This window comes from Hoplias malabaricus, chromosome Y (genome assembly GCF_029633855.1).
Source record: "Hoplias malabaricus isolate fHopMal1 chromosome Y, fHopMal1.hap1, whole genome shotgun sequence".
In the NCBI taxonomy this organism is placed as follows: Eukaryota; Metazoa; Chordata; class Actinopteri; order Characiformes; family Erythrinidae; genus Hoplias; species Hoplias malabaricus.
Window position 1 is genome coordinate 66,239,842 of NC_089820.1, and position 25,953 is coordinate 66,265,794.

The 25,953-nt window shown below is 41.9% G+C and overlaps 2 protein-coding genes across 2 annotated transcripts in view; one reads left to right on the forward strand and one right to left on the reverse strand.

The window, feature by feature from the left end:
* Positions 1-7,480, reverse strand: part of LOC136678699 (protein phosphatase 1L-like) — an 89,596-nt gene extending 82,116 nt beyond the window's left edge. Inside the window, exon 1 of the mRNA XM_066656800.1 lies at positions 6,675-7,480. Within this exon, the coding sequence (XP_066512897.1) occupies positions 6,675-7,073 (399 nt within the window). The 5' untranslated portion in view covers positions 7,074-7,480. The remainder of the gene's footprint in view (positions 1-6,674) is intronic.
* A 3,472-nt stretch (positions 7,481-10,952) lies between these two features.
* LOC136678817 (60S ribosomal export protein NMD3-like) lies at positions 10,953-19,334 on the forward strand. Its single transcript, XM_066656961.1, has 16 exons — positions 10,953-11,141; positions 11,779-11,824; positions 12,896-13,030; positions 13,434-13,530; positions 14,144-14,224; positions 14,556-14,684; positions 15,081-15,171; positions 16,029-16,107; positions 16,380-16,476; positions 16,860-16,977; positions 17,091-17,236; positions 17,599-17,711; positions 17,822-17,894; positions 18,268-18,374; positions 18,550-18,620; positions 18,739-19,334. Exons 2-16 carry the CDS (start codon positions 11,781-11,783, stop codon positions 18,870-18,872), a joined length of 1,515 nt encoding a protein of 504 aa, XP_066513058.1. The 5' UTR covers positions 10,953-11,141; positions 11,779-11,780; the 3' UTR covers positions 18,873-19,334.
* The last annotated feature ends 6,619 nt before the right edge of the window (positions 19,335-25,953 follow it).

Sequence of the window (25,953 nt, forward strand, 5' to 3'; positions counted from 1 at the left end):
CGAGCAGAACCTGAGCCAAGTCAGAGTGACCCCTTCACAAAGTCGGACACTAACAAAGCGGACCTGCTTAAAGAGCCAGGCCCATTAAACGAACACAGAGAATCCGATCAGTGCCTACCTCAGACACAGACCTGTACTGGGAACACCTCACCAGACCTAACACCAGGTCCAAACCTTTACAGCCAACACAATATTGTGCATTTCCATACACTTAGTAAACTGTTCTTAATCAGATTTCTGCAGCCAGTTGATTATTCGAGGGCTCATGTAAATAGCATACACCGATTGTCCTGCAGAAAAATGTAATCGGGCTGTGACACATATTCTGAAGTTCTCTCACCACTCTCTATCTGAAAATTCATTGGGTACCACAAGCTACACCACGTACGTGTGTCCAGCAGCTCGGCTGTAATGGAGCACTGTGTCCAGGAACAGACGCTGGTTTGAAAAAAGCTCGTCTCTGTCCCAACAGCAGTGTACAGAAAGCTGTGAGAAGAGCAGCACTGTGTAGTATATGAAATCATAAGAAAATAAGATCCATATTTGCAGTTAAAGTGGCTCCATATTTACAGATAAGCCGCAGCAGGAACTTTATGTCATGATTTCTGTGATATCATTGGCTGTTGCAAAGCAGAAATCAGATAATCACCTGACTCATGTAAACTCAGAGTATTCCCCATTATCTGATTTTTCAAGTGCATGAAAACAGGATCAGATTACTCTGTTTTTATTCAGTTATCTGATTATTAAATGCATGTAAACGCACTCCAAGTGGCCCTTGTCAAAGTGGCTCCAATCTGTAAGCTCACCAACTTCAAGACTGTGTGTAAATCCCTCCAGTTTTGGACTGTGCAGTGGTTGCACTGTGGAATGACAGAGCACCTTCCACCATATCTTTGGTAGTGGGAGAGTTTTCATGAGTGAAAGCCATCATATCTTCAAAGCAGTGTTTTAGAGTCTGCTGTTACTGCTGCAAAAGGGAACACTTTCAGCATTAACACCCTTAATCTGAGGAGAAATACTGGAGGGACAGGAATATTATATACATTGTGTTAATACTTGTTTCCAGTCACACAACAAAAAAAATACATTTCAAGCAACAAGGGCTCTACTTTAGGCTTTTTTTCCCCTCTAACTTGCAAACAATGTCATTATTATATCTCTCTGGATCATTTCATCGGACTGGCTCCCACACAGAAGATGGTGGGTGGCTTCATAATCAATGGAGGTTCCCATGAGGTGCGGCGCAAACCAGAGACGCCACTAATTACAGCCTGATCTCACGCCATTTCTCTTCTGCCATAATCAGCATCTCCATGTGCTAACAAAATGATGTTATTTATATGCAAATATATATCCTGCGCCCCTGTGCCATGAAGGTCCTGGCGCATGGTGCTAACTGCATTCCTAAAATCAGCACAGACTTCTCAAACTGTGATGATTTGTTAAGTAGTTTCAGACATGTTTATGCGGTTGAATGTTAAAGATGAAAAGTCCAATGAACGTTTTGTTATTAAGCAAACCATCTGGACCTAGGAGAAATGTATCCATCATGTTGTAACAGCAGCAAAGTCACTGCGGTGCTTTTTGTAGGTGTGACTCAAAGACGCAGACGCTGGGTGACATTCGGAATAAATGGTTTAGCTCAATTCAACACAGGAGCTTGACAGACCCAGTCAACTGACATTTGATGTGATATAAAGCCTTAGTCTGTGTTGTTTAAATATATCTTTTCATGTTTATCTTGGGTGGCATAGTGGTGCAGCAGGTAGTTGTCGCAGTCACACAGCTCCAGGGACCTGGAGGTTGTGGGTTCGATTCCTGTTCCAGGTGACTGTGAGGAGTGTGGTGTGTTCTCCCTGTGTCTGTGTGGGTTTCCTCCGGGTGACTGTCTGTGAGGAGTGTGGTGTGTTCTCCCTGTGTCTGCGTGGGTTTCCTCCGGGTGACTGTCTGTGAGGAGTGTGGTGTGTTCTCTCTGTGTCTGCGTGGGTTTCCTCCGGGTGACTGTCTGTGAGGAGTGTGATGTGTTCTCTCTGTGTCTGCGTGGGTTTCCTCCGGGTGACTGTCTGTGAGGAGTGTGGTGTGTTCTCCCTGTGTCTGCGTGGGTTTCCTCCGGGTGACTGTCTGTGAGGAGTGTGGTGTGTTCTCCCTGTGTCTGCATGGGTTTCCTCCGGGTGACTGTCTCTGAGGAGTGTGGTGTGTTCTCTCTGTGTCTGTGTGGGTTTCCTCCGGGTGACTGTCTGTGAGGAGCGTGGTGTGTTCTCTCTGTGTCTAAGTGGGTTTCCTCCAGGTGACTGTCCGTGAAGTGCGTGGTGTGTTCTCTCTGTGTCTGCGTGGGTTTCCTCCGGGTGACTGTCTGTGAGGAGTGTGGTGTGTTCTCCCTGTGTCTGCGTGGGTTTCTTCCGGGTGACTGTCTGTGAGGAGTGTGGTGTGTTCTCCCTGTGTCTGCGTGGGTTTCTTCCGGGTGACTGTCTGTGAGGAGTGTGGTGTGTTCTCCCTGTGTCTGCGTGGGTTTCTTCCGGGTGACTGTCTGTGAGGAGTGTGGTGTGTTCTCCCTGTGTCTGCGTGGGTTTCTTCCGGGTGACTGTCTGTGAGGAGTGTGGTGTGTTGATCTTTAATTGACTACATCATTTGAACACAGCAGCTGAGCTTCACACTTTGTGAACATTTCGTCATGAATGGACCAATAGAAATGCTCTGGAATTATTTGAAATAAAATCTTTTTTTTTTTTACACTGACTTCCATTTGAAGTTAAGAAGGTTTAATTAATTCTCCTGTAAAGTTATTTTTGGAGATACGTGTTTTTCTTTGAATAACGACACACTGACACAGGTCAAACAGACGCTTTTGGCACTTTTAGAGCCAATCTGTCTCTTTCTGCTGGTTGGCTCTAGACCAGTCAGAACACGAGGAGATGTCCTTTCTTTAAAAACTTTCTGAAAAGGAGCTTGAGTTGGGGAGGAGGGGCGTGTGTTTCAGAACAGACAATGGCCCGTTAAGTGAGGATGGGGACACCCTCAGCCTTGAGACACTCACCTCTCACCTTTAGGAAAGCCAGCTGATCGATCTCAGACTCAGATCATGATGTATTTCATTGTTCAAATGTTCATTTCTTTTATTCAGTAGTTTACTTTTATTCGTTTATTTGTTAGAGTTTTGTTCTGCATCCTTAAACTGCCCTAGATATGTTGAATATGTAACTTGTAAATGCACATATAAAAAGAAATGAGGATAGATTTATTTTGTACACAAAACCCACACAAAATTCAGACTCAAGGAGAAACTGGAGAAAATAAAATCAAATACAACAGAAAGCATGGACACTTTAATGAATTCATGATTACTACAACAAGGTGCACACACTCCTTCTCTTTCAGAATTCTCCACACACACAGAGAGAGAGAGAGAGAGAGAGAGAGAGAGAGAGAGAGAGAGAGAGAGAAGCTCATAACTAACTGGTGAGCTTAATTTTATGATTGCCCTAGGCCACTCTGCATCACTCCGCTGATTCTCCATGCTGTAGAAACAAACACACAGCCAAGCTGGGCCATTTAAAAACCCGCTAACAGACACTCGTTTTGCATACTTCAAAGGAGTGTGAAAAAAAATAGTACATCTAAAAACTGTCGCCTGTGGCAATAAACACCAAATGCCAACACCAGCCGAGCATCACCAAGAGCAAGCTTTTCAGTACGAATTAAAAATCCTCCCCAAATAAGAGCATGTCCAGTGAGAGGCCCAGCTCTCATCCAGTAAAACCCACTCCAGCTGCCAGACTCGGTCAGACAAAGCAGGCTTCACCACCACCAACCCCCCACCGCCCGCCTCCTCTATGACAACAGCGAAGGAAACTAAACCTCATTTTATCTCCTGAAAGAGTTATCCATCATCAAGACTATATATGGAAAGAGGTTAGGTTTGGATGTGGTGGACAAGAGTGAAACAATAGAGAGAGAGAGAGAGAGAGAGAGAGAGACAGATGATAGGAAGATTTCGATGGATGATGGGGAAATGTCATAATGATCCTCTCTGCAAGAAGAGAGCCTCTGGGAATCAACAATTTCAGGGTCATTCACAAGACATCAAAGATTCTTTGACATTCCCTTTTGAAAATGGGAGAAAAAAAACAGCAGAATCTCTCAGAAATATAAATGGTTTGCAGATTGGACGTAAATTCATTCATTCATTCATTATCTGTAACCCTTATCCAGTTCAGGGTCGCGGTGGGTCCAGAGCCTACCTGGAATCATTGGGCGCAAGGCGGGAATACACCCTGGAGGGGCCGCCAGTCCTTCACAGGGCAACACAGACACACACAGATTCACTCACACACTCTGACACTTTTGAGTCGCCAATTTACCTACCAACGTGTGTTTTTGGACTGTGGGAGGAAACCGGAGCACCCGGAGGAAACCCACGCGGACACGGGGAGAACACAGATTGGACGTACAGCTTTAAGGAAAACAGTACACAACCTCAATGCACAGTGGAGGTTCTTTCACTCGTTGGATTTTTTTTCAAACCATATATCAGTCTGAGAATCTGCATCACGTTCTTAACAGAAAGGGCTCTAAGGGATATTCAGAAAGGGGCATTTGTGTTTGTTACAGCAGCGAAAAACCTGTTTGCTTCTCTATAGAACCTTTTACAACCACTTGTGTAGCATATGGAAGGACTAAACTTTACTACAGGATCTTTGAACATTTATAAAACACTGACGATGCTGTAACGGTGTGGTCAGAGGTGGTAAAAGGGTCAGTTGATATGGACCATAGTATTAGGTTAAATGCACTTCCTTGTGCTTTCTAAAAAAAAATACAGAAAAAACATCGACTGAAGCATCAGTTAATTGTTTTATTGCATTGTCAGATTATTTGATTTGTTTTAGGCCTCATTTCCATAACGACATGCATTGGTTCTCAAAATAAAGAAATCTGGTTTTATATGTGTGTGTGTGTGTGTGTGTGTGTGTGCACAGGATTAAGAGCCCAGTCTTGGGAAAATGTGCACTGGCACCATATGTCATGCAACGCGACAGCTGCAGCACTAAGCACAAAGTCACCATTGAGGCCATGGAGCATCAGCATGAACTTCAGCTATTGTTCCCCAGCCGTGTGTCCACCGTCTGCTGCTCTGAGTTATGTGTGTTTACGGATTCCTATTAAACTTTCATTGCAATACTGAAATATATCCTGATTTGTTTTTCTTCTCTGAATCAGCAGTGTTTATAATGAGGTAAAAGAACTGTACACACAACACAACCCTCCAAAAATGACACAGTAACTTGCTAACTCCTGATGAGGCGCTGCATTGAATGATCACGACAATTAATGAGGAATTCCCCCAAATGGTCAAAAATGTCTGCATATTTGAGTGAATTAAATATAAACAATGTCTTTAGGATTCAGACAACTGAAGTGGTTAACAGCTCTGAGAGCCCCCCACAGGCAACAATCACACAAAATATTCACAAATATAGAAATATAAAATATAGAAATATATAATAAATATCTATCTATAAATATAGAAATTTTGCAATAGATTTTAGATTTAATTTTAAATATTCATCCATTTTTTCCCCAGATTTACATTTCACATAAATGCCCACTAACACATGAAGTTCATTTTGAGGCTATATTTATTTTGTAGAAATGACCAATGGTTCCTGTCTCCACCCCGTGAAATAACCTGAATGAACCGTTTCAAATTAAACCACTTTTAAATCGTGTGTTTACACTGGAGTTAACCAGATTTCTGGTGGAAGAGAGATATGTATTGCTTTATCAATAGAACCAGATATTACACCTGTTCAGGAAGAGTGTAAACACGGACCGGCACTCTGTTTACCCAATGTTCAATGTTATTTCTTCTTTTCATTTTAAAAACAAAAACATCACTCAATCTGCACAAAGAACCTCTTCTGTAACAACATTGGCATGTGATTATGAACTAGATGATATCACACGTGTTGGACTCCAGGCTGTAAAGGTTTGTAAACACTGTTCCATGTAAATTCCAAAAATACATTTAGTGTAATCACATAAAATAGGTTTTACAAAATACACTTGAAGATACCCCTCCTCTGATCATTCAGTTAACCCCCTAAAACCTCATCTACAATCATCACACTGCAGAAGTTTCCAAGAAAACAGATCTAATGTCTTAAGAGACTTCATTCTGTAGCCACTCCCCTGCAGCTAGAAAGCCCTACCCTGATTGGTTCCTCAGGTTTATGACTAAAGAAACCCTGATTGTTTGAATCCGCACGTTAGAGGCTGTATTTGAACGCTGCAAATTCAAAGCTGGATGGGGTGGATTTCTTATTTTTCAGTTCTTAGTGATGTAAACGTAAACACATGGGATTTACAGCGCAAACTACAGCACCACATCAAGAACCTGGCTGTATTTTATTTACTCGTTTGCAACCAAGGTTTTACATCCTAAAATCTGAATTGCAACAAATAACTGTAGAAAATACCGGGTTTATAATAATATTATGAGTTCCAGGACTTTACACCTGTTCAGAACCGTATATTAGTACAGCCTGGGTTCCATAATATACCAGAGATAGAGTTATATGCATGTGAGAGAGAGAGAGAGAGAGAGAGAGAGAGAGAGAGAGAGAGAGAGAGCCACACGAGTTAAACATGTGCATCCACACACTGAGGCTCACCTCGCCGCCGTGTCCGTCGAAGACGCCGAATATGGCCGGGTGGCTGTTGTTGAGCGGGTCTGAGAGCACCTCGAAGCGGTCCTCCATGCGCTCTCTGCGGCCCTGGATGGCGTACACGGCCGCGCTGTGGCTCTTAAAGTCCCAGGAGCGGGAGAACTGCGCGTCCTGCACGTCCAGGGCCGCCAGCTTGTCGTTCTGCATCATCTCTGCCACTTTCCCCTTCACCATCTTCACGGCGTCGCGGCTCGACTTGACGATGGTCTTCACCTCGTCCGTGTGGAAGAAGTAGCTCCAGAGAGCCAGGCTGATGCACAGCAGGAACAGCGTCTCCGGCCTCAGCAAGAAATAGCGCATGATCCGGCCCAGTAGAGACAGCAGCGTCATGGTATCTGCGAGCATTTATAGCCGCGCGAACACCGATACACGCACTAAAGTCCCCCTCAGACCTCCAGGACCACCACCGCCGCGGACCTGCTGCTGCTGCTGCTGCTGCGGCTGCGGTTTCTAGTTCTAGTGCCCGTAGACGCCTCGGTCCATCCTCGTTGTAAACATAGAACCAGCAGTGAACCAGAAAATACCCGACTTCCACAACATTCAACGCCGTGTGTGTTCAGTAGCCTACAAGAATACACACACACACACAGCCCTCTCAACACCACTACCGCTCTGGTTCTGCTTTAAACCCACGTCTCAGTCCATCCTCGGTTCTAAAATAGAGAAGCTGCCAGGCCGAACTCATACAAACCAAGACTATTTCCAAAACATTACACGCGTGTGACAGTTCCTCTCCCGGCCATATCAGCAGCCCCTGCCTCCCGCGCGCTCGCTGTGTGAAGAAGGAGCTGCAGAGAGCTGGAGGAAAGAAGAGCTCTCTCTCTCTCTCTCTCTCTCTCTCTCTCTCTCTCTCTCTCTCTCTCACACACACACACACACACACACACACACAAAGCAGGCAGGAAAAACCCTCCTCTGGTTTACAACAGTGACACACACCGTCCTGAACATGTGAGCACACTTCACTTCTTCACTTCATTTCACTGCACTTCACTAGGGCACCCCTAAGTGGCTCTTGACCGTGAAGAAAGCGCAGTCAGCTAAAATATTTTCCCATGTCACAAGCAAAAATATGCATTTTTCAAAGAAAATCCCACACAGCAGTCAGAGCAGTGGTGACAGGTATCACTGAATTCTACTAGAATTTCCTTCAGGTTACTGAGGTATAATTACAAATCCACCTCAGCAACACAGACACACACACACATTCACTCACACCTACGGACACTTTTGAGTCGCCAATCCACCTACCAACGTAGGTTTTTGGACTGTGGGAGGAAACCGGAGCACCCGGAGGAAACCCACGCAGACACAGAGAGAACACACCACACTCCTCACAGACAGTCACCCAGAGGAAACCCACGCAGACACAGGGAGAACACACCACACTCCTCACAGACAGTCACCCGGAGGAAACCCACGCAGACACAGGGAGAACACACCACACTCCTCACAGACAGTCACCCGGAGGAAACCCACGCAGACACAGGGAGAACACACCACACTCCTCACAGACAGTCACCCGGAGGAAACCCACGCAGACACAGGGAGAACACACCACACTCCTCACAGACAGTCACCCGGAGGAAACCTACGCAGACACAGGGAGAACACACCACACTCCTCACAGACAGTCACTCGGAGGAAACCCATGGAGACACAGGGAGAACACACCACACTCCTCACAGACAGTCACCCGGAGGAAACCCACGCAGACACAGGGAGAACACACCACACTCCTCACAGACAGTCACCCGGAGCGGGAATGGAACCCACAACCTCCAGGCCCCTGGATTTGTGTGACTGCGACACTACCTGCTGCTTCCCCACAAAGTATTTCATAATGAATTAATTTATTTGTTTGTTAATGGCACAACCGTCCCAGCATCAACCAAATCTATGCTAATCGCTAATCAGTACTATACCAGTCACTCAGGGTGCTAGTTATCAGTTAGCATTCTCGTTCAAGTGAGTTGCCAGATAATAAAATCATTCAGGCCTTTGTCTGGGCAATTTCACAGATGCCACATGAGGTCCACATAAACACCAAACTAGGGCCACATGTCACCAGAACTCCATCAATGGGACAATTTAGCTTCACAGTTTGCCACAGCCAGCACAGCAATATTTTTACTAGCAGTGGGCCAGATCTGTTCTGTGTCATATGAGCTAAAAGAGAAATTTAATAAATGGGCCACATTTATTGAACAACTGGTTCACATGCAGATTGCCAGTGGGCCAGGAATGTTGCATCTTTGCCAGAAGTGGCCCAGAAGTGCTCCTTGAGTCTTAGAGAAAGCTTGTGCTTGCCTTTACTGTCCTAGTTTGGTAGCACTGTGTTATATGAAATTTTAGGAAAATATGTACGTAGGAGTCAAATTGGACGCAATAGAAGTTGTGGCAGAAAAACGGACGCTTAAAAAACTGCTGGCCATTATGGACAATACTTCACACCTCTTGCTCACTACAGTGGGCAAACAGTTCAGTGGAAGACTGATAAGCACTGTGTTATGTTGTTTCTTCCCACTGCAATAAGACTTTACAATGAGTCTCCTTACTGCAGGGACACGACTGATTTCCTGCTGTCTGAACTGTGCTGAAGTACACCATAGAGCTGTGGTATATCGTATCCTGTGCAATAATATTGCAAAAGGTGTTTAAACTATAAAAAATAATAATAAATATTACAGTTATCATGATATTCTGACTTGTTTACGTAATGATATCATGCAGTTACATGTAATATGGTGTACATTCATTACGTGAGTCATTTAAAAAATTTGCTTCCAAACTCAAGTGACTTCAATCACGTGGAGGTGGTTTGGATGTAAAATTTAAATATTCTAAATATTTTTATACAATGTCAGACTCTTGGTAAGTTACGGTTGTTTACAAAATAAGCAAATGTTTACATGTTTACTTGTTGTTTCTTCTGAAATTTTGAAATTGTTAAATTTGTACTATTATATAAATTATAATATAATATAATTTAAGTATCCCGCTCCGGGTGACTGCCTGTGAGGAGTTGGTGTGTTCTCCCCGTGTCCGCATGGGTTTCCTCCAGGTGCTCCGGTTTCCTCCCACAGTCCAAAAACACACGTTGCAGGTGGATTGGCGACTCGAAAGTGTCCGTAGGTATGAGTGTGTGAGTGAATGTGTGTGTGTGTCTGTGTTGCCCTGTGAAGGACTGGCATCCCCTCCAGGGTGTATTCCCGCCTTACGCCTGATGATTCCAGGTAGGCTCTGGACACCCCCGCGAACCTGAATTGGATAAGCGCTTACAGATAATGGATGGATGGATAATTTAAGTAAGAAATTAAATATATAATTGATTTAATATAATTAATATTAATATAACATTAATTTTGCTGCAATACTGTGTTCTTGAAATTTATAAAATTATTTTCCTTGTTTTTTCATATCGCCAAGAATATCGATATAGCCAAAATAACCTGAAACACCATTATATTATTTTAGGGGCATATTGCCCACCGCTAGTACACCAAACTGTCACATGTCCTGTCTTTACTGTCATTTATGCTTTTAGGATGCACTCATTGTTACTATTATTTTTATTAGGCCACTTTATTCTGCTCTCTAGGCTTTTGTCCCTGTGGTTCTTGTTTATGCTGCTCTTATTTATGTCATGTGCATTGTCATTAATGTATAATTAAGTGTTTAAGGAATACCTGCTAATTCTGCTCTTATATGTGCCATACACCGATCTCATATGTATATAGACACTCCACATTTTTTTAAATAATTTTTTTTATTTGTTTTAATAATTAAATTAATTGCTGGCAGATACTCTGCTAAACACACACACACACACACACACAGACACACACATATACACACACACACACACACACACACACAGAGAGAGAGAGAGAGAGAGAGAGAGAGAGAGACGTTATAAAATAATGACCATAGAATTTTGAATTCTGGTAAAAGATATATGCGCTACAAAATAGTACATAGTGTAGCATGTCAAATAACATTAAATATCAGTTTTAGGACTGGATGTAATTTTAAAATGAACAAAAAAATAAGTAATGATATTGTGTTTTTCAAAAAATCTTTAGGCTTTATAATTCAAATATATTTAATGCCGTTAGGATTTAGAAGCATAAACAATAATAATAAATATGTTTTTAAAAGAGTACGGGTCGGTTACTCCTGCCGGGGACTTTTACTTTGGAAACTGAGTTACGTCAAACTGTCTCTGAACACATCACCAGCAGCAGGAGCGCACGTGCGGGGGAACTTTATTCACTTTGCAGATAAAATTGTATTTTATTTTCGTATAAATTTACAATCCGCCGGTGAGGATGTGTACAACTACACTGTAACTCTGACAGCACTCGGACTCAGCCGTTTACCTCAGCTCCAGCCACAAGGAACTACACGAAAGTGAGTATGTTGCTAGCTGGTTAGCATCATTTCGAGACTCGGGTTATATAAATGTATTATATAAATGTAAAGCCGTAATACACACACTGAAATATTCTACACTCATTGTCCAGTCTCACAGCTCCATTGACAAAACAAGGGCACCGTGTTTTTCTACAATTACAGTCTGGAGTCAATCTGTAGCTCTGCATACTTTGTTTGCCCCGTTCTGCCTTTTCTTCAATGGTCAGGACCCCTACAGAGTAGATATTATTTGGGTGGAGGATCATTCTCAATGCCACACTGACGTGATGGTGGTTCTGTGTGTTTGTGTGTGTTGTGCTGGTGTAGAGTGGATCAGATACATCAGAGCTGCTGGAGTTTTTAAACCCTGTGTCCACTCTGTTAGACACTCCTCCCTCGTTGGTCCACCTTGTGTATGTACAGTCAGAGACAGTGGCTCATCTGTCGCCGCACAGTTGGTGTTGGTCATCCCCTAGTTCTTCATCAGTGGACACAGGACGATGAATGCATAGTTTCAATGGTGGACTATTCCACTATTGAGTGGAGAATTTGAGTAAGAAGCCAGCAAATTAGAAGCCAACTGCAAAAAAGAAAAATCTGTTGTTAAACCTCATTTTCTATTCTTTGCCTACAGACATGGAATATATGCAAGCTCCAGCCACGAGCAGCCAAGGGAATATGTGAGTATATCTACCCAGAGACACTGTTAATATCATGATGCACAATAAATATCGCTATATGTCGACTTTCATAGGTTTCTGTCGGTTAGGAGTGATAAAAAATGAATCAGTTACAGCATGAGGGTGTGTTACTAAAACAGTATTTTGTTGTCAAGTTGTCAAACCCTTTTCCATATAGACAACATATTTCATTAAACATTCCCAGTTTCCATTGGATGCAGTAGTGCTGGTTTCTGTAGCGCTGTATTTAATACTAATACAACAGTCAGTTCATTTTGATATCATTCTGGATATTGGGTTATGCCTTATTATAATAATATGTATTATTATATTATTGGTTCTAAACCAGTTTAGAGTCCTTACTGTTCCTGTTAGTTTAGCTTTTGGGGATTGGATGCAATTTTGTTTCTCAAAAAATACAAATAAATAAAATATTAAATATTAACTGTATTCCTAGAACATCTGTTACCTGTACGTCCAGACCATTTCACCCCGACTGCCCAGTGACTGAGTGCTGTCCTGTTGTTTTCAACCAGCCTAAAAGAGCACATGTCACACCCTATTAGTTGAGCTGCATTGGCTGCCCTTAGCTGCTCGCATCAAATTTAAATCACTAATGATGGCCTTCAGAGTATTCACTGGTTCTGCTCCCGTCTCCCTCAATAGACTCTTAAAACCATACGTTAGCGCCCGCCCTCTCCGTTCCTCAAAGGAGCGCCTACTAACACGACCAACAGGTCAGTTGAGGCTATTCTCATCTCTGGTACCATGCTGGTGGAACGAGCTTCCCAGCACCATCAGAGCAACAGGAACCCTCTCCGCATTCAAGAAATCATTGAAAACCCAGCTCTTACGAGAGTATCTCTTGCACTGAAAGTCTTCTTTAATGCACGTATTACTTCCTGCGTATTGCACTCAATGTAAGGTATTTTGTATAAATTGTGCTGTAGTTCGAATGTTAGATCCTCTTTTGTAAGTCGCTTTGGATAAAAGCATCTGCCAAATGAATAAATGTAAATGTAAATGTTTATAGAGATTACACATTCATTAATCTTTCCTTTTGTTCTGTAGCCTTTGCTGCACGTGTGGTGTCCCCATTCCTCCAAATCCCGCAAACATGTGTGTCTCCTGTTTGAGGACCCAGGTTGACATCTCGGATGGAATCCCAAAGCAAGTGTCTGTGCATTTCTGCAAGCAGTGTGAACGGTACAAAATTCATGTTGTTATCTTTAGTGAAGGCCCGTTGTAAGAGCAGGTTTTAATGAAAGTGGAGTTTGATTAAGTTGCTGGAGGCATTCGACACTGATGTTCACATTTTATCCCAATTCGTTTATTGCTTGTTTAGAAAGGTGAAAATGTAATGCATGCGAGCCAGGTACAACTTGTTTCAGAGTGATTCAGCTAATACATTTTTTCCACTACAAGAAAGTAGCCCTAGAGCATGTTTTAAATAGTGACAAATTGCATGTGGGAGTAGAGACTTGCTGAGAATTTTAATGGAAAGACTAATGTCATCTAGAAGTGACATTTTAGTCTGTAGTAGGTTCAGTGATATGTGAGTGATTCAGCTTCTTTGCCTGACCAATAGCCTCCCTCATTTTTCCTATAGGTACCTGCAGCCCCCAGGCACCTGGGTGCAGTGTGCGCTAGAGTCCAGGGAGCTGCTCACTCTCTGTCTAAAGAAACTTAAGAGCTCAATGAGTAAGGTAAGGAACTCATGGCAGCTTTTACTTGGCTCGGCTCTTTTGCTTTTTCCATTGGCCAAATCTGGTACCTTGTCCCTGGAACACTCGCACCTGCTAAGTGAGCCAAATAGGGACTAAACCATGATGTGTAACATTACAGTACGATGATTGGCCGCAGAGACATGGCGAAATGCAGACCTCCAGCACAAACTAGCCACTTGTAAAAGCTCCAAGCTAAAGCAGAAATCACATTTTATTCGTCTCTCAACAGCAGCTCGTAAAATTACACCGTGGTGTTTTGAAGAGGTTTAAATGATCCTTGAATTGGTGGCTGACGAAAAAATCCAGCGAGAGCCGGACATGCTGGAGAACTGGGGCACGGAGCCATTTTCAATCCAAAAACAAAAGGGATATGTGAATACACAATGAGTACAGAACGCTACTGCTGACGTTGTTGTGGTTTTCAAAGCATTGTGGATCCTGTTAGAGACGGGGTTTTGCAACAAACCAGCTACATTTTGTGGGAGAGCTGTAGTAGTGGAAAAGCAACCAGGATAAAGTACGCCAAGCCGATGCAGTACACTGGAAAAGCGCTATAAACCATTCCTAATACATTTCTTCTTATTCCAACTAGGTCCGGCTCATAGATGCAGGGTTCGTATGGACAGAGCCACACTCTAAAAGAATCAAGTTGAAGCTAACCATTCAGAAAGAGGTGATCTACCTGGTTGTTAGCTTTAATGTGCTTAATGTTTTATTAATTTTAAGTAATTGTGTGTGTATTGTATTGAATCTAATATTCTGTCAAATTCAAAATTATTTTTCTATTAATTATGAACGCTAAAGTCACTGTGATTCCTTTATTGAGAACTTATCTGTTTTATAATTCTTCTTATTTAAGTTATTATTTTATTATAACATCCTACAGCTTAAAGGATTAACTAATATTTAAGTCAGTTTTACATCATATTCAGAAAGGGGTAGTGTAGGATTTGCAGTGTTTGAGTCTCGTGGCTCAGTGAAGTCACCGTCTGGTCGCTGTGCAGGTCTTGAATGGCGCGATCCTACAGCAGATCTTTGTGGTGGAGTTTGTTGTACAGTCTCAGATGTGTGATGACTGCCATCGAGTCGAAGCCAAAGACTACTGGAAGGCAGTGGTGCAAGTCAGACAGAAGGTAAAGAGGATTTTCACTTTTGTTTGAGCTAAAGTTATGTTTTCTGTTGTTATAAGGTGTGCACTGTAATGTAAGTGTGTGTGTGTATGCATGTATGCTGCCTGCCACGTTTAAACAATGCAGCTCAGTAGCACAATTTCCTAGCACAGTCGTTTCCTTTGGGTATATTAAATGTGTTAATGTAGATTAGTAAACCCCACAACATGGGAATTATTTACTTCACTGACTTTTTAATTAAAAGGGCCATTAAAGCAGCAATGTTTTAAAAAGAGGTTGGTTAAAAAAGATGCATTTATTCTCAGTGATTGCTGCACTTTTTTAAAAATCACTTTAAATTTGTGTATTACCTGCATTTGTTTGTTTTGTGTGTGTGTGTGTGTGTGTGTGTGTGTGTAGACTGTTCACAAGAAGACCTTTTACTACTTAGAACAGCTGATTCTGAAACACAAGGTTCACCAGAACACACTTCGCATCAAGGAGATCCATGGTACGTTTCTGTTATTCCACCCCCTTATTCCTTTCAATGCTACGTATTAAGGATGGACCAGCCTCCTTTAAAAGTGACACCTCTGGAAGAAATGTCATTCATCTGTGCGATGGATAAGAACAAACACGGTTGGTCACAGTGTGTTTGCCTGAATTGTCCTTTTATGACCAGTTCTACGTTCCACGCCTCCTGTACTGTACCGCAGCTCTTTCTTGCAATATTTGGAGCAGTGTAAATATGTCAGAAATGTGAGCTACAATACCGATAGCTTTTATACCTATACAACACCTGTTTGGTATTGATCTGCATAGGACCACAGACCCTATCCTTGTTAAGAGGCTCGGCATGATATTATTTATAGCAAAGAAATGCCTCCTACTAAACTGGAAACAGCAAAGGCCTTCAACTTTAAATCTGTTCAGAAAAATCTTGATTGAAACGTTGCAACTGGAACAATCCGTGCCGGGACTGTATGCTGATATTATGTATTTGTGACCCTCATTTGTTTATTCGTTTCGTCTATTTGCTTGTATGTTTATTTGTTCTTAATTCTTTGAGTTGTTAAAAGTTGGAAATGATAAATGAAAAGTAATGTCAGCTACAAGTCTCTATTCTGATAACCAAGAGGCTGATTGGTCTGATTGGAGAGACTGGAGATAGTGGTCTGACAGTAGATTTGAAGCTTTGAACGCTTGACACGTGGTGAACATATTGGACGCCCCTCCATCTGGCCCATGTTACAGTAGAACATTCTGTACTCTGTTAGTCTGGAAGCTCAACAGTTGGCAGATTGAGTGAGTTACAGCTCTATTTTTAATAGCTTCCTTTTATTATACTCTTTTTCTTTTCTTTTATAGAGGGCATTGATTTTTACTATGGTTCCAAGCAGCATGCCCAGAAGATGGTGGATTTTCTACAGTGCACAGTCCCCTGCAGGTATGGAACGCAGAGAATTGGCCTTGTTTTGCAAGCTCTACCCATTCACGTTCACAAAAATGTGTCAGGAGCAGACAGTAAAAAATGAATTAGGGTTCACCTGATACAGTGGAGCTCTACTCCACATGTGCATTCCATCTGAATGTGGCTCTCTGTAATAAATCCTGCTTTTGAGTTGCTTTTTTCCCCCCATTTTGGAACGCACATTTTTCTGCTGTGTTTTGTTGATTATGGAAGAAGCTAATGAATTAACTTTTATCTTTTATCTGAAGATCAAAGGCTTCCCAGCGCCTCATCTCTCATGATATTCACTCAAACACCTACAACTACAAAAGCACCTTCTCTGTGGAGATTGTGCCCGTCTGTAAGGTACGCACCATTACAAAACCTTATCAGCAGAGTTTTTACTGATTCTGGCTTCAAAGGCCAACATTCAGTCTTGCCATAATCTCAGGCAGGAAAGGAAATGCTTTAATTCTTGCCTGTGGTGATTTGGGGTGGGTTTAGAGGAGAACAGACAAGTTTCTATTCAAGCTGCTGAATTAAATTTAAGTGAATGAAAGAAATGCTGCCAAAAATGTGAATAGGGACAATTTTCTATTATAATTGTCAGCTTTTTACTCTGTGCATATGATATTCAATTCAGATGTTCTTTAAATTTTGTGTACATTAAATTACACAAAAAAAGGTTTTGATGTCAACCAATGTAAGGCAATTGCTCTGAAATTAGCACGTCCATCTCTTCTGTTCAGGACAATGTAGTGTGTCTGCCTCCTCGCCTGGCCCAGAGTTTAGGGAACATGGGTCAGATTTGTGTTTGTATCCATGTGACCAGCACTGTCCACCTCATCGACCCAAATACCTTACAGAGTGAGTACAGCTGCCATTCTCAATCATAATTGTGGTGTAAATATGTTCTATGAATAACAGGTGTCAGTTTGATCATACTTCATTAATGCAGTTGTTTCCTCCTTGCCTTGCAGTTGCAGAAGTGGATGCCAACACATACTGGCGCTACCCCTTCAACAGCCTCTGTGGTCCACGGCAGCTGGAGGAGTTCATCGTGATGGATACCGATATCATCAGAGACCAGAAATTAGGAGCTGGAGCTGGTCTGAGATCCAGTCGGGTGAGGACTGTTCAGACAAAATTACCAGCTTAATGAAAGGTGGAAGCATCTGTGTTAGAAGCCTCTGAGGTGAAATCAATATCTCCCAGTTGCTTTTGTGATTCATTGTGACTCATTCTGTGTATGTATTGACACTGAAAGACGCTTTGGACAAATTGAAAATGGCAGATATCACTCTTGCCTAGTTTTACTGGGAAGGAAAATCAATGCTAACTGTAGCAAAGTTCTGCACCTTACTGTGTTTGCCTTGATGAAATGTAGCTGTCGGTATAGTCTCTTATTGTTTACAAAATACAACGCGTTGCTGTTTTCCAGTCCAGTACCGATGACAATCTGTGTTTGTGTTATGCTCATTTTAATAGCACACTTTGGCTGATGTGTGGGTTCAGAAGACCTCTGAGATGAACACGAGTCAGCAGTATCACTGCCGAACCTTCCTGGGACACCTGCTTAACATCGGAGACCTGGTGTTAGGGTATGAGCTCTGAAGGGAAATGATTTGTTAAAGAAGAAAAGAATTAATTGGTGCCGGTATGTGGTGGATTTCTTTTTTTAATATGTTGATTATTTGTTCTTGTATTCAAGCTACGACTTTGCCAATGCTAACATCAACGATGACTGTCTGAACAAGATGAATCCGCACCATGTTCCAGATGTGGTAAGAGCTTCTAATTCAAGTCATGGTCTTGCATATTACTACTTGCTTGTTTGTAATGTGGTTTATATTGCCACCTACTGGTGTGCTGCGGTACTGTTTGCAGCTTCTGAACAGGTTTATGTACACTGATGGCCTCGTTTAGAACAAGACAAATAAGAAAAATACAAAAACAAAATAATCGTTTATTAATCATAATTGCGGTAAAATGTACAATTAATCATTATATTGATTTGTGCTCTTATCGCCAAGCCTTCAGATTTAAGTAAGTGGACCTCCAGAAATGAGAAATAATCACACTGCACACATTCTCTCTCTTGTGTCTGTTAAGCACTGATTGGTGGAGATTAATTCTGTAAACGATCTCTGTGTTTAGGTTTTGATTAAGAAGAGTTACGACAGGACGAGGAGGATGAAGCGCAGGATCTGGAAGCTGAAGGAGCTCGACAGAGACAGAGAGGGCATGGACACAGATGATGAGAGGTAAGGAATTGTTAGGTTCGTGGTGAAAGACGTGGCCATATACTGTGAAGCTCAGCTGGCAGAGCATTGTTTTTAATACAGTTCCATTGTATGTGAAGTTGGATTGGTAAATTAAAATACATCTATGTTTCGGGTTGTAGAATGTGTATATAACATTTGCTGAACGTTATTTTAGGCAATATCAAGACTTCTTGGAGGATCTGGAAGAGGATGAGGCACTGAGGAAGAATGTCAACATATTCAGAGGTGAGAAGCCCATTATAACGTCAGAATGGCTCTAAAACCAGATCTGGACTATTTTAGTTTTACTCTTTGACCTCTGTTTACTTGATACTAAAGTGGATGTTCTCATTTGCCTTTCCAGATGCCTCTAAGATTCCCGTGGAGAGTGATACGGATGAAGAAGGCGCTCCACGAATTTCTCTAGCAGAGATGCTGGAGGATCTGAGTCTCAGTGACGCCACCGGAGGAGAGGGAGCAGACATGATGACAGAATAGTCCTCAGAGGAGAGGCATGAACAGCAGGCCGTCTTGACAAGATTAATCTCTTAAAATGGCTTCATTACTGGGTTTGATTTGATGGATTCTAGCCTGAGACTTCTGTCCAGCTCCTAGGGGAGCCCTGTGGTGGTTATTTCATTCTCTCTCTAATATACCTAATTCAAGCCATTAAACACTTAACCATTTGCTCAGTTAGATGTGAGAATGGAATAGTGCCAGGTTCCCTCAGGGGAGTTGTTCAGAAACTGTTCTTCTTTCTACAGAGAACAGGCAGGTTTCGTTTGTAGTTTTACTTCCTGTAACAACTTTATAAGATCTGTCACAAATTCAGGTTCAGTAACTTTAAATAGGTGAATCCTGTTGAAAACTGAAGTGCTAGTTTCTGTCGGTAAAGGTCTGAATAAAGTGAGAATGGTGGGAGTGATGTTAAGTCCTTCAAAATAATAAAATAAAACAGAATCATGATTATTTCGTTTCATGTTTGTTTTTTTTAAACATAGCAGTGAAGTTATTATTTATTTAGTATCACAATATTTTTCTGGAAAGACAAACCTATTTTTTTTTTACTTACAAATCAATCAGGAGTAGCTCCGTCAGCTTCCATGAGTAAAGTTTAAAAAAAACAAGCTTTCATAAAATACTTCTGACTTTTCTCTTTTGCTGCACTTTTCCTGTGTTAGATTTGACAGTTTTAATGTGTATCTGAAATTTCATCACAGCACATTAATTTAAAGCATTCCATGCGTTAGGGAAAAATACACAATGTTAAAGAGCTTGTATAACACAAAACAGCTGATTAGATCTATAAGGGTTTAGCTTTCAGGGAAGATAACTATCTAAAACACAGTGAATGAGCACCAGATGTTATCAAGTATAATGTTTAAACTTAATGGAATATGGTGCTCAGTTAATAGTTTCTGTTGCTCACCAGGAATGTGTTTTCACGTCAAGGCCTCAAGGTTCAAATAAAGTGTTAAAGAACATTCATTCATTATCTGTAACACTTATCCAGTTCAGGGTCGCAGTGGGTCCAGAGCCTACCTGGAATCATTGGGCTCAAGGCAGGAATACACCCTGGAGGGGGCGCCAGTCCTTCACAGGGCAACTCTGTGGGAGGAAACCCACACAGACACAGGGAGAGCACAACACACTCCTCACAGTCACCCGGAGGAAACCCACGCAGACACGGGGAGAACACACCACACTCCTCACAGACAGTCACCCGGAGGAAACCCACGCAGACACAGAGAACACACCACACTCCTCACGGACAGTCACCCGGAGGAAACCCACGCAGACACAGGGAGAACACACCACACTCCTCACAGACAGTCACCCGGAAGAAACCCACACAGACACGGAGAACCCACAACCTCCAGGTCCCTGGAGCGGTGTGACTGCAACACTACCTGCTGCGCCACCGTGCTGCCCCTGTTAAAGAACATCAGGATGTTATTAACATGGTAGATTATTATTATTCCTCATTAGAAGTTCTTGGTTAATGAAACCTAAAAACAAAAAGTAAAGATCTGAGGTTGATTTTCTGTGCTAATCGGGTTTCAACTTGATGCCACATGATTCCAAAGTGATAAAACAATATTCTCTTTGAGATGACTTCTGGCTTGAGCTCTTTAAATGAGCTCATGACACTAGAGCTGTCCAGCTAAACAAACAGTAGATGTTCACTCCTCAGTAGAAGTGGAGAACAGGAAAATTGGTTAGTTATCCTAGTTATCATTACTGAATATGCAAACCTTCTGCATGCTACTGAAGACCTCATGTTTCCCAGACCTTCCCAGCTTTACAAACACCAAGGTTGTGATTTCTGCATTTGGACACTGGTATGGTGTATCGTCAATCTACATAATTAGGCAATTAATCTTTGCTTCTTTACAGCATCTGAGTGTCTGAAGCTCCGCCCACAATCCGAGCAGAAATAGGGCTTCTCTCCAGTGTGAATACGCAGTTCATTAAAAGAGCAGTAATAAGGTTTCTGTCCTGTTTGAGCACACTGATGTATTTGGAGGTTGGTCATCACAGTAAAGCCCACACTTCCCCCACTATGAACGATGATACCATCTCTCTCCAGTGTGAATTCACTGGTGTGATTTGGTGTGGAAGTGATTAGACTAAAAGTCTTCCCACACTCTGAGCAGGGTATGGACGTTTTCTCTGGTGTGGACAAGCTGGTGGAGTTTGAAGCTGCTGTATCGGTAAAAACTTTTCCAACATTCCAAGCAGATGGGAATTCCTTCCTTTCATTTCCATCTACACTTCTGAGATGTGTTAACATGGCGAGAACTAGTGGACACTTTCTGGGCACCAGATTCCATATTCTCACATTTCATCTCTCCTATTTGAGCAGACAAGATTCCTCATGTCTGTCTAGTGGATGTCTCTGGAGGTGGGGAAGTGTGGAGATTAGAACTGCAGCAGGATATCACTTTTTTTCTGGAATGGAGAAACAGAACAAGACGTGAACAAGCTTGGAAGAAACATGTATTTGTCAGTCATATAATTTGATATGCTACAAAAGTACAAGATAAACACAGTCAGTAACAGAAATGGTTTCACTTTGTTTCAGTAAAACACTCTCCTATCATGTTAAAAATAGGCCTAGACAATTCCTACAAAGCAATAAATATTATCAGGTGCGCTTAATGTGAGACTTGGATTCTAACTATCTTAATTAGAGCTATCTGAATTTCAGGGCGGCACGGTGGCGCAGCAGGTAAGTGTCGCAGTCACACAGCTCCAGGGACCTGGAGGTTGTGGGTTGTGTGTTCTCCCTGTGTCCGCGTGGGTTTCCTCCGGGTGACTGTCTGTGAGGAGTGAGGAGTGTGGTGTGTTCTCCCTGTGTCCTTGTGGGTTTCCTCCGGGTGCTCCGGTTTCCTCCCACAGTCCAAAAACACACGTTGGTAGGTGGATAGGCGACTCAAAAGTGCCCGTGTGTGTGTGTGTGTGTGTCTGTGTTGCCCTGTGAAGGACTGGCGCCCCCTGCAGGGTGTATTCCCGCCTTGCGTCCAATGATTCCAGGTAGGCTCTGGACTCACGGCGACCCTGAACTGGATAAGGGTTACAGATAATGAATGAATGAATATCTGAATTTCAAGTAAAGATATTGGTTTAATGTTAAGTGCAATAAAAAAAATAAGTAAAAAAAAAAAAATTGAAAATCCATGCCCAATTGTTGAATAGAGTGGTAAAAATTTGTGCAGCAGTGAAACTATTCTCTGGAGTGATAGGGCACTATTTAATACATTTGGAATAAATTACACTGTATTCAGAACTAAATTATCCATAATAAATAGCTGTCATAAGATCCTCTGAGCTATGTTCCAACATCTAATAGAATGCCTTCCGGGAAAAGGATAAGTACTTGAAGCAAAGAGAAAAGAAACTGAATTTTACAACCCTTCATTTCATAAGAAATATTAGATATGTGGTGTCAACAATTTATTGGCCAAACCATGTAAGTATACATTTACTCAGCGTCGTGTCTGTTAATAATAGGGTGACCAGACGTCCTCTTTTACTCGGACAAGTCCTCTTTTTAAGACTTAAAAAAATGCCTGGGCGGAATTTCACAAACGTCCGGCATTTTGTTTTTCTAGAGCTTACGTAGAATTTCAAGAAGTTTCGTTCACAAACTAGTCCCGCCCTCCCCTACTCCGATTGGTTCGCTTGAGTGAGAAGGGGGCGTGGTGAAGTAGCCTAAAATCTCCTGATTGGACGGTCTGACTGTAGAGCTACCGTTATTGGTCGATAACCTTCTCTGTAAACATTTAATTGGTCAGTCTGCACGTCAGTAGTCCTTGTTTACCTCAGGCAAAGCTCATGTACCCACCCTCATCTCGAGCAGCTATGCCGAAACGTAAATGTAAGTTCTCGGATGAATTAAAAAAGAAATTCCCATGTTTTGTGTAGAAAATAAAGGTGTAAAGGACCTAAAACCGCACATAGGTTCAGCTAAGAATACAACGGCAGCGAGGGGCTTGACCTCATCAAAGTTTGTTAGAAAAAGCTATCTAAAGCTCCCCTAGACAAAGTTTAGATTACACACTAATTATAACCGCTCACTCTCCAGCAACTCTCGGCGCAGTGACATGTTCTGAATCCACATAAATCACGCCATACACCCTACTCCCTTTATAGTGCAGTATGCTTGATACAAACTCCAGGCTTTTGCGCCGAAATCGTTCACTAGTTATCATTCACAGAATAGTGCGTGGGTTACGTGCTAAACATATCAGACACTATTAGGGTGAAAGAACCTGTGTTTTCGTTCCTTCCTAGTGCACAATGTAGGGTGTAGGGAGCCATTTGAGATTCGCCCAACCCGTGTCTTCAGCGCCATATGTGACGTCACTGAAGCGTTTATGCGCCTGCGTTTTAAGGAATTTCCAATAAAAAAGTAGTATTCAGATGGGAATTATGTCGTTCAATGCAGTTTTTCAACTCAATATAGCTTTGTCCCATCAATATTCGTTGTCCACGTCAGTTAGTCAAACAGAATTAATATTCAGGGCCTCCTTACTTAAACAGAGGAAATTATTTAAAAGTGGAAGGGCTAAGAGAAAACATGATTGTACTCAGGGTTTGTTTAAATTCCATCAGATTAAACATCTCTCTGGGTCCATTGTTTTACAAACAAGATTAATTCATTAATGTAAGTTTCTGCCATGTGATTTCTTTTTAAACTTTTGAACTGATTTACAAAGCTGTGACAATAGTGAATACATCCAAAAATGTCTGGAGCTGTGTTTCATGGGACTTTAACAGCTTCTCTAGAGCTAAATTGGAGGGAACAATCCTGCAGACCAAAGACCTGAAGGCGTGGTCCTCCTGTTGTTGCTGGAAATGTAACCAAACCTTAAAAGGCTTTTACTCAAATAAATAGACTAGTAGTCTAGATTGAAATGAGTGGAAATTTTAATAAGGGTCTGGCAGCAGTGTACTGCCTGTATCCAATAAACGTACTGGACTAGAACGTATCTTTTACTTTGCAATCATTCTAATAATTTCTATATACAAACAAACAAAAATACATAAACTGCTTGTTTAGTTCTGTTTGTCTTCACTTGAAATTGTCCACTAGCAAAACACACGTGTAGAGAGAGGAAAAAAACAAATTGGCATAGTCCGCGCCCGTTTAATAAAAAAAAAGTCCTTTGGTTACCCCCCCCAAAAAAAAAAAAAAAAAAAAATATATATATATATATAATGTACTTAAGTGATCCAAGTCAATATCCAGATATGATGCTCTCTCTCCAGGGCTGGGTGAATCCAGGAGCCGGGTCACGCCTCGTGTCTAGCAGGAGAATCAGTTCACAGAATTAGCTAAAAGGTAGCCGGAGCTGGCTGCACACACTCTCAGGTGACTCCTCTCAACTAGTGATGTGTCGGTCGCGAACGAACCGGTTCAAAGAGCCGGCTCTTGTAAGTGAACGATGAGAGCCGGTTCCTGTCTAAGAACGAGCCATTTTTTTTCTAAGGCTTGTCATTCAACCAATCAGAGAAAAACAAGCAAACTCCAACCCTCCGAGCTGAGACACTTGGACACTTCTGCCTTCCAAAAAATAGATTAAGAATATGTTAAATCAGTTAAATGTTTGTTGACAGTTGTGGTTGTTTTAATCACTACCGCTGAATGCTGCTGTTTTGCACTTTAGAGACTATTTGTTTATTTTATTTCCCAGAAATTGATGATTATTTAATTTAATAAGCTATTTTGTAATACCTACCTTTTGGCTTCCATTGGCTGTATTTCAGAGTTTACAAGTGATTTTTTTATTAAGGTGTTTAAATAAAAATTTAAAGTTATTATTTAAAGTTATTTATACAATTGAATGTGAGTGCAATCAGTGAGTTATTACAAGACAGCCATAAAAACAATTGGCCATTGCAACACTATTTATTTTTAATATTGGACAATAATAGTTTGTCCATATAGTCATGTAAAATGTAGGTAATATTGTTCTGTACCAGTGGAAATAAGTGGTAAAACAAAGAGCCATTTAGGAGCCGAAAGAGCCGGCTCTTTGTGAAGAGCCGAGCCAAAAGAGCCGGCTCCCCAAAAAGAGCCGAAATTCCCATCACTACTCTCAACACTGAAGCTCTCCTGTCTATGTATTTCAATGGGAGTTCTCAGAATTTGGCCGTAAATCAGCTGCTATAGTCCGAAACAGCGTCAACATAACGTGAAACGGCCGTAAACTCTTAAAGGGCCTATTTAATTAACATGAACTATATTGAAGCTGGGTTACAGAAACATGGTGGAAGTGTTACAACAATCCATGGCAGAAATAACTATTAGCTATTAGCCTGTATACTGCCATCATATATTAAAAAAGAGGCCTGATATTTTGAGGCTCAAATACTGGGTTACAATCATTACCAGTGTATTCTGCAAGTAAATGAATTTTTCAAAGTGGCATGGAATGGCTTTTAAACCCTTCTCACATTTCTTGATTTCTTGTCACCTTTGTAACTCTTCTGAAGGCTAGTTTTAAGGATGAAGTGATTAAGTCTGGCTGTTTAGGTTTGAACAGACATCTATTTGCCTTAATTGTTGTTTTACTTATTTCATTCATTCATTCATTCATTCATTCATTATCTGTAACCCTTATCCAGTTCAGGGTCGCGGTGGGTCCAGAGCCTACCTGGAATAATTGGGCACAAGGCGAGAATACACCCTGGAGGGGGTGCCAGTCCTTCACAGGGCAACACACACTCACACATTCACTCACACTTACAGACACTTTTGAGTCACCAATCCACCTACCAACATTTGTTTTGGTCTGTGGGAGGAGACCGAAGCACCCTGAGGAAACCCACGCAGACACAGGGAGAACACACCACACTCCTCACAGACAGTCACCCGGAGGAAACCCACGCAGACACAGGGAGAACACACCACACTCCTCACAGACAGTCACCCGGAGGAAACCCACGCAGACACAGGGAGAACACACCACACTCCTCACAGACAGTCACCCGGAGGAAACCCACTCAGACACAGGGAGAACACACCACACTCCTCACAGACAGTCACCCGGAACGGGAATCGAACCCACAA

Bases quoted from the DNA above. Each gene is read 5' to 3' on its own strand.
- LOC136678817 (XM_066656961.1), top strand. From the start codon at position 11,781: ATGGAATATATGCAAGCTCCAGCCACGAGCAGCCAAGGGAATAT. The intron at 16,108-16,379 runs GTATGGAACGCA...TTTTATCTGAAG, and splicing joins CAGTGCACAGTCCCCTGCAG to ATCAAAGGCTTCCCAGCGCC. The intron at 17,237-17,598 runs GTGAGGACTGTT...TCATTTTAATAG, and splicing joins CTGGTCTGAGATCCAGTCGG to CACACTTTGGCTGATGTGTG.